This window comes from Neovison vison, chromosome 7 (genome assembly GCF_020171115.1).
Source record: "Neovison vison isolate M4711 chromosome 7, ASM_NN_V1, whole genome shotgun sequence".
In the NCBI taxonomy this organism is placed as follows: Eukaryota; Metazoa; Chordata; class Mammalia; order Carnivora; family Mustelidae; genus Neogale; species Neogale vison.
This window is the reverse complement of record NC_058097.1, coordinates 103,835,965-103,843,423: the sequence shown is the minus strand read 5'-3', so window position 1 is coordinate 103,843,423 and position 7,459 is coordinate 103,835,965. Positions and strand designations below refer to the sequence as shown.

The following is a 7,459-nucleotide window of genomic DNA, read 5'->3' as shown; positions in this document are numbered from 1 at the left end:
TCTTTAGGAGAGACAACCCCGACTCCTCTGCCTGTATAACCAGCTGACGCCTTTCCCAGAGTAAGCCGTGGCCTGCGGAGTGGGAAGGATGGTGCTGGCGGCTTCTGGTGCGGCAGGAACCCCTTCTCCTGCACCCGGTTCGTTTTTTCCACCCCGCCTGGGAGCCCTGGAGGAGGGCACGCCTCAGCCGGGCCAGACCGGGGAGGGCCGGTTCGCACTGGAGATGAAGCCTCCTCTCTCCCCACCCCAAGGAGGGAGCTCCTGGGGCAGCCGGGCCTCCTCTAAAGCAGGGAAGATGACTGCTTGCGGCAGGCACTTTGAAGCAGAGATAATAATATAATTTGACATTCCCCACTCTTCAGGGAAGAGATTACACGTATAATAGCCATTTTCAAGAGCCAGGGAGGAAGGGCGCAGCCTGAGCCTGGGAGGAGGAGGGGCCGAACCTCAAACCAGAGGAGCCGAGTGCCGGTTACGTACTCCGGCAGCCTTTTACATTTTTAAAGCCCCACTGAATTCTCTCTGCAAACAGCATATTCTGTAGCTTCTCGTTTTCGTCTAGGGGCTCTGTTTCGTGTCAAGGCAACTCCCTTGGCCATTCGGTAGCCTCTCGAAGTAGTGTATTGACCTGCTGGTCCTGGGTGGGCCAATCCTGAGCTCTCTGCTGTGGCCTGTCACCTGCTGTCCCCCAGGGACCCTGTGAGGAAGCATCTCAAAGTCCAGGGAGCTCGCCCCAGCCCAGCACCAGGGGCCCAGGGCTGCTGGTTTCCTTTTGGCCCCTCAAAGTGCCAAATTTTTTTTTTTTTAGATTTATTTATTTATTTATTTGACAGACAGAGATCACAAGTAGGCAGAGAGGCAGCCAGAGAGAGAGAGAGGAAGGGAAGCAGGCTCCCTGCTGGGCAGAGAGCCTGATGCGGGGCTCGATCCTAGGACCCTGGGATCATGACCTGAGCTGAAGGCAGAGGCTTTAACCCACTGAGCCACCCAGGCGCCCTCAAAGTGCCAATTTTTAACCTCAGTTTTAGGAACCGAGTTCTTAGTTCACTGTAAGCGCTACCACACTTGTGAAGAACCGTTTCTTTGGGTGTCCTGAATAGAAATTCTGGGGCGGGGGAGCGTTTCCTTTCCTACATGGTCCACAAAATGTGTAGCTCTGATTCCTAAAGGGACATGGGCTTGCCTGGGCCCCTCAGATTTGACCTGACCGATGTCACAGTCAACCCCTTTAACCTCAAGATGGGGCCTGGTCATCTCTGTGTAGCACTTTAGTTTCCCGAGTGCCACTGAAGTTCGTGGAGGCATCACAGCAATGTAAGTGACTGGTTGGACAGGTGTTCCTTCAGCTTTTCCAGAAGCAGCAGTCAAAGCTCAGAGAGGTTAAGCGACTTGCCCGGAGTCAAACCGCTGCCAGGTAGCGGGCCGGGGCCGTAAGTCTTTGGAACTCTGGTCTGACACTCTTAATGTTCTCTATAGCATGAGGGTCCTGCTGGCCACCCTGAAACAGTCACGTACGTGTCTGTGCCGAGCCATGGGAGAAGGGTGTCACTTGTCACTTAGGGACTTGGTGTCCAGAGGCAGCAGCGGCAAGGGAGCAGTGTGTTTGGGGGGTGGGGGAGGGCGCAGGGTGGGTCTGGGGAATAAATACCTCGAAGCTTACGTGAGGTCGGGGTGGAGACAGGGGCCCTTGCTTTGGTACTTCAGGCAGAAAACCATGTAACCCGTGGGACAGGTGTTTGTAAATCCTTCGATGAGCTGGACAAAGGCACCCGGCGGGGCTCCTGGGGACGAGTCTCTGGATCGTCAAGAACTCCCTGCCAGGCGAGTCACCGCTTATCACTCGACCCACCGAATTCAAGAGCACATGGCATAGCGGCAGGCCGGGCCGGAGCAGCTGCCCCCACAGTCCCTGGGCTGGAACTCGGACCCTGAGATCCCGCTGTCAAAATGCTGGATGTTTCTAGCACGGTGCCAGCAAAGAACAGCCACAGGGGCAAGAAGTGCGTTCAGCCGGCAGAATCCAGCTCCCTTCTAGAAACACTACTTACACGGGAATCTGGGAAATGTGGCTTTCCGTCTGCTGGTGTCCAGTCCCCGCAGGGCAGGAAGGGACCGTAGAAGCAAGCATGGGGGACGCGGAGCGGTTTTCCAACACTGTGGCCAGCCTGACGCCCACTCTCCCATGACTGGGGAAAGCCAGAAGGCAAGCACCTGGGAACAGTATTCATCTCTGGAGCGGACATTCGGAAAGTCTTTATTAGCACCGGGACCACCCACAGCACCCGGCTCTGCATTTGTGAAAAACGTGCACAGACACCACGTGTCTTAATGAGCGACGTACTTCATCATGGAGCTGAGAATCTCCAGCCCGTGCAGCTCCCGCAGCTGAGCGGCAAATCTGCCAGAATCAGAACACAAAGTTGGGCACATCAATGCGCGGTGCCCGGAGCCACCCCCGCTCAGGGAGAAGCTGGCTGGCAAGGCGGGAGGGGAGGAGCTGATGCCCTGGGAGCCCTCGCTGTCAAGGCAGGTCCACAGAACACCACATGCTGTCTGCGAGTGGCAGATGGACAGGCTGATCCGATGGGACCTTGCTCTTAGGGACTCCCCAGTAGGCTGCCCCTCTGAGCTCATCCTAGCTAATGCACCCTGCGTTCTGGAGAAGAAAGATTTTCTCTGGGCCTTGCATTAGAACAATGAGATGAACGGTGAAAGGGTCTCACATATCACCCAAGCCGACCCTCTCATTCTCCAGAGGAATCAGAGGGCTTTGTCTGTAAGGGAAGGAGTCAGGCAGGCCAGCACAGCTCCCGGTCTGTGGAAGGCACCCCCTTCTCTGCCGGGGCTCCATCCCTCAGACGTGGGGGACCCCTTCTGGGAGCATGAATGCCGAGGTGTTTTAGCACATCAGAACCCAGCCAGGGCAGAACAGACGCTAAAAGAGAAGCAATGGACACAGCTAAAGCCCAGATCCCTTGCCTCGGCTTGCCAGGTGGTCTGCAACATGCCATTCCCCCTCTCGCTTCTGTTTTCTCCAGCACGAGAACATTACCCTCCCTGGACATTCTCCCATATGCTCAGGCCCCAGGCAAAAATGCGAAGCAGGAGGGTGTGTGGGAAGAGGGGTGAGAAGCTGGCGGAGCAGGAGGGAGTGGGCTGGAGGGAAGACAGTGGCCATGCGCGCGTGGAACAGAGCCCCGTCAGAGAAGCATTTTCCTGCTCCGGCTGGAGCTGGGAGCCCCCCCCCCCCCGTCCCCTCAGGGAAGCAGCTACTGGGCCCACACCTGCGTGCTCAGGAAGCACCAGGGCTCCCACGACTCCCTCTGGAGTCCTGGGTGGCACAGAGGCCCAGCCGCCATTCAGTGTCTTGGTTGGCCCCGCGCCTTCTGCGACGTGACCCACAGGGGCCACCTGGCCAGGAGCCACTGCATACCTGGGCTCGGCCGTGCACAGCTTGCCCAGAGCGATCCCCGCGTTCAGCTGCACGGCCGTCTTCTGCGCATCGCCCCCCGCGTGTCGCAGCAACAGCTGCACGACATCAGTCTTCCATAGGGAGGTCGCCGCGCCGGGCGCCTCCATGCAGTTCCCCAGGCAGAGGGCGGCATTGCCCACCACGACCTCGTCCTCGGAGCGGAGCAGCGTCAGGAGAATGCCGAACTCTGCAGCGGGGAGAGAACAAGCATCGGTCCCTGCGGCTCCCAAACAGGAGGCCAGCAACAGACACGAGGGGTGCAGGGAGCGTCCGTGGACACTGAGCATCCCCAGAAGCTCTGACGGGTCATCGCTGAGCAAGGATTTGCTGAGCACCGTGAACCTCCTCAGGTCTTGCCGTGTCTCCGGCGTCCCTCAGGTGCCCGGAGCAGTGCCTGGGGTGACACGGCTGTGGCGTCAATGACTGCTATGCGGCAGCAGGTCTGTCTCCCCTGAAGTCCCCGTTCGTAACCCCTACACTCCAGCTGACAGCCGGCTCCCTGTGGCTGCAGGGCAAGGGGCAGGAGCCAGAAGGGCCCGCTCTGTCCACTCCCCGCGCATCCCAGAGCAGGTGTGAGGGTGGACCTCAGCAGGCTGGCTCGCTGGGAACCCCTGCTGCAGGTGCCTGCGGCCACTTTCCATTACTGCACGATGCTGGCCCCAACTCCGCCATCTCCCCTGTTCACTGAGGGCCGAATGTGTCCCCCACACACCCCCTGAAGGGTGAGAACCTGTGTTAGACCAGCTTCAGCAGAAGACTTCAGAAACCATTTCCGTTTACTTGTTGGGGGGTGGCTCCCCGCATCGACCCCGTTCTCTCTGAGCCGGGTCACAGCAGAGCATGCGACACGTGTGCAGCCAAAGGCTGTGAAATGTTTCCAGAAGGAGAAACAGCCACCTTACTCGGTACACACTGCGGGAGTCTAGGGCTACAGGAGTCTCTCTCTGCTCGTCCCACCTCCCTTTGCGGCTTCTAGGACGGCTGAGTGTCCGGGACGCCGGCGCCGCTGAAGGAAACTGTCACTTACTTTTATCCAGTCTCATCACTTCTTCTCGCGCCTCGTGAGAGCTGTTTGTGCAGACAGCTAGTGTCTTTATGGCGTAGCGTGATGCCGTCTGGCCCCCTGTCTGGGTTTCAGAATGAAATCAGAGAAAAGAAAGTCAATCCTGGGATTGTTCTGGGCCAGAAAGTAGCGAGCAACTGTGCCTGTGTTTGTGTTTGTGCTTCTGGAACTTCTGAAACACCGCTCCCCGGAGAATGGCCTGCGCATTCCGAGGAGCAGGCCAGGTCCCTGTCGGGCTGGTGTCACTCAGGTCCCCAGTAGGACAGCCCGCAGCCCGATACGAATTCCGACAGGACTGCGGGCGTGACATGCACACCTGGGTGACTGCCCGTAGAAGGCTGTACAGGTGAGTGGCTGAGGAGGGGGTATGCGGTCGGCTGGCAGATCTACCAGGAAGAGAGGAAGAGGCCGCCACTTCCTGGGGAGTGATTTACTAAGGCTGTCAAGCTGACAGGCCTGCAGGGAGAACATCACAAATGTCGATCATTTTAAGAGGTGACAACTGTCAAATCACAACCCTCAAAATCACCCAGGGTAGGGTCTTTAAGATGCACATGTGCGTGCCTGTGATCGGGAGCGAGGGACGGCCATCCTCCACGTGTAGCCTGAAGTCTGACCCACCACCCTGGCCCCTCAGTCCTGCCACGCCCCAGCAGCATCCCTCTGACAGAGCTCACTTTCTGGCCCTGCTTGGCCCGGGCCCTGATGGGAAGGTCTGCCATGGGGCCGCCACGCTGACACGGGTGGGTGAAGCTCGCCGGGCAGGGGCCGCGGATGGCAGCTTCGTTCCACACGTGTCCTCTCGGCGAGTCTGCTCAACTGTGCCACCGACCTGCTTGCACCATGGGAGCATCCTTTGTCCCATTGTAAGGCTGCACCTTTTTATCCCACAAAGGGAGCGCAGTCTCTCTCCAGGCAGATGTGGAAGCACAGTGAGCAGAGGGGAGCAAAGGAAGGGGCCCGTGGGACCTTGTGGAAAGTCACCGCGATGGTCTTCTTCAGGGAAAGAGGCCATGCACCTTTAAGTGAGGCTTGCCTCCTAAGTAGCTTTTACAGCTGCTTCTCCATGAACAACTTACTTATTTGTCCAACAATCTTATGTGGGTGTGGAGAGTGCTACGTGGGTGACAGGTGGAAGGAATCCTTAGTCCAGAAGTGTAACATTCAGGCAGGGAACAATGTGGGCCCCTAACTGAACACAGCCCTCTGTAGTTGTGTCCCCCGGGTGATCTATGATGCTCCTGGGAATTCAAGCGTGTGTCCCCGAGGAGCTCACTCTACCTTCAAGAACTTAATCATCTTCTTCACCACTCCGGCTCTCAGGGCCTCCTCCACGATCTTCCGGGAGGAAGAAAGGGTGCGGCTTAGGACACCGGCAGCTCTCTGAGTGGGGCGGAAAGGAAAGATAATTAACCGTTCTGTGCAGAAGTGCTGATGACCTTGAAAAGTCAGCAAGTCACTTGGGGAGGGAAAAACAATCATTAGTATGGGGAGAAAAATCTGCACCTTGATTTTACAAATATGGAGGCCCAAGTGGGAAGCAGCATTCACTCGATAGCTGTGAGGCAGGTGACTCCAAGGGCTGGAAACACGGTCCCCTGGCACACAGAAGCCCGGCCCACTTCAGCTCGACACAGAACCAACCAGTTCAGCTCTGGCAAAGAAAGTCCCCACAGCACTCCACAACCCCTGCCAGGTAGACTTCTTGGATGGACCCTCGGGGTCTTGGAGCTTTTCCTTCATCTTGTCTGAATCTTTGTCTGTTTGTTCTACTTTTGGGGAGATTCCACTTAGGATCTTCCAGTTCCAACTTATTTCCTTCCTTCCTTCCTTTTCTCCCCTTTTTAAATAGCTGGCTGTTACTATCTTTTAGATAGAACACGGTCTCGAATCTTTCTGAGGACATAAACAGTAGTTATTTTTTGTTTCCTATATCATCTCTACTTCTTTTGAGTTGGTTTTTCTATTCATCTTGTTTTTTCTGTTTCTGTGTGCAGCTTTCCTGAAATGTCCAGTGATCCTAGCTGCCCATTTCTGGGAACATTTGTGAAAAATGTTGACTGTTGTTGACTGACAGGTGGAAAAGAGGCATTTCCAAATCCTAGAAAGCAAAACATTTTCCTCTAGTCTTTCAATTCCATGAAAGAGAGCAAGCTCAAATCTTCCACCTGAGGCATAGCTGCCTGGCGCCCGACGTGGTCCCCCATCTCTTATCCATGCCCTGTGTTGTACCTGGTGTTCTGGAGTCTCCATGTTTTCCAGGGTCCTCTCGGGCAGACCCGTGTCCCTGCATCTGTAGCTGGCACGGTCTCCTTGGCTCTGCCTCGTGAATGATGCCTTTCGCAGCTATTCTCCATCTTCCAGAAGCAGGTTAAAATGATCAAAGAACCAACTGGCGACCTCCTGCCTGCTCGTTTTGTCAACGCGTTTCTAACTTCATTGTTGATGTTCCCTAATGCTTTCAGTCTGATTTTAATGAGGTTCTCCCGAGGGAGAAGGGATAAATATGTGTACTGTCACATTATGAGTTTTGTTTCCCTCAGCTGCTCCCTGCAGATGCTAGAATGTTGCTGTAGTTCACATTCCGGATCTCTCTTCAGGCCCAAGACAGTGGGGAGAGCGCTCTACCGAAGGACCAGACCCCCCCGGTGACATTCTGCTGTGCTCCACAAGCAGGTCAGCACCAGACTGAGGCTCAGGCAGAGTCCTGGGAAAATCTGGCCAGGAGAGAGTCCTTGAAGGCTTAGCTCACAACCACCCTAGGCCTCGATCTGGTCTACATCATTCAGAAAAACCCAAGCACTTGAGAATAGTGGCGCTCACCACTTTTGGGGTCATGGATCTTTTTTTGAGAATCTGATAAAAGCTATGATGCCTTCCCTTGAAAATGCACATACTCTCAAAATTGTCGGTACAATATTAGG

General features: G+C 55.9%; 1 protein-coding gene across 2 annotated transcripts in view; it reads right to left on the bottom strand.

Annotated features, from left to right (window-relative positions):
- Window positions 1-2,223: 2,223 nt before the first annotated feature.
- Window positions 2,224-7,459, bottom strand: part of TTC12 (tetratricopeptide repeat domain 12) — a 42,553-nt gene continuing 37,317 nt past the window's right edge. For both annotated transcript variants that reach the window (XM_044257857.1, XM_044257858.1), the window contains exons 19-22: window positions 5,817-5,918; window positions 4,500-4,599; window positions 3,434-3,659; window positions 2,224-2,398 (exon numbers count right to left, since the gene is read on the bottom strand). In XM_044257857.1, coding sequence (XP_044113792.1) covers window positions 2,326-2,398; window positions 3,434-3,659; window positions 4,500-4,599; window positions 5,817-5,918 — 501 coding nt within the window. In that variant the 3' untranslated portion in view covers window positions 2,224-2,325. The remainder of the gene's footprint in view (window positions 2,399-3,433; window positions 3,660-4,499; window positions 4,600-5,816; window positions 5,919-7,459) is intronic.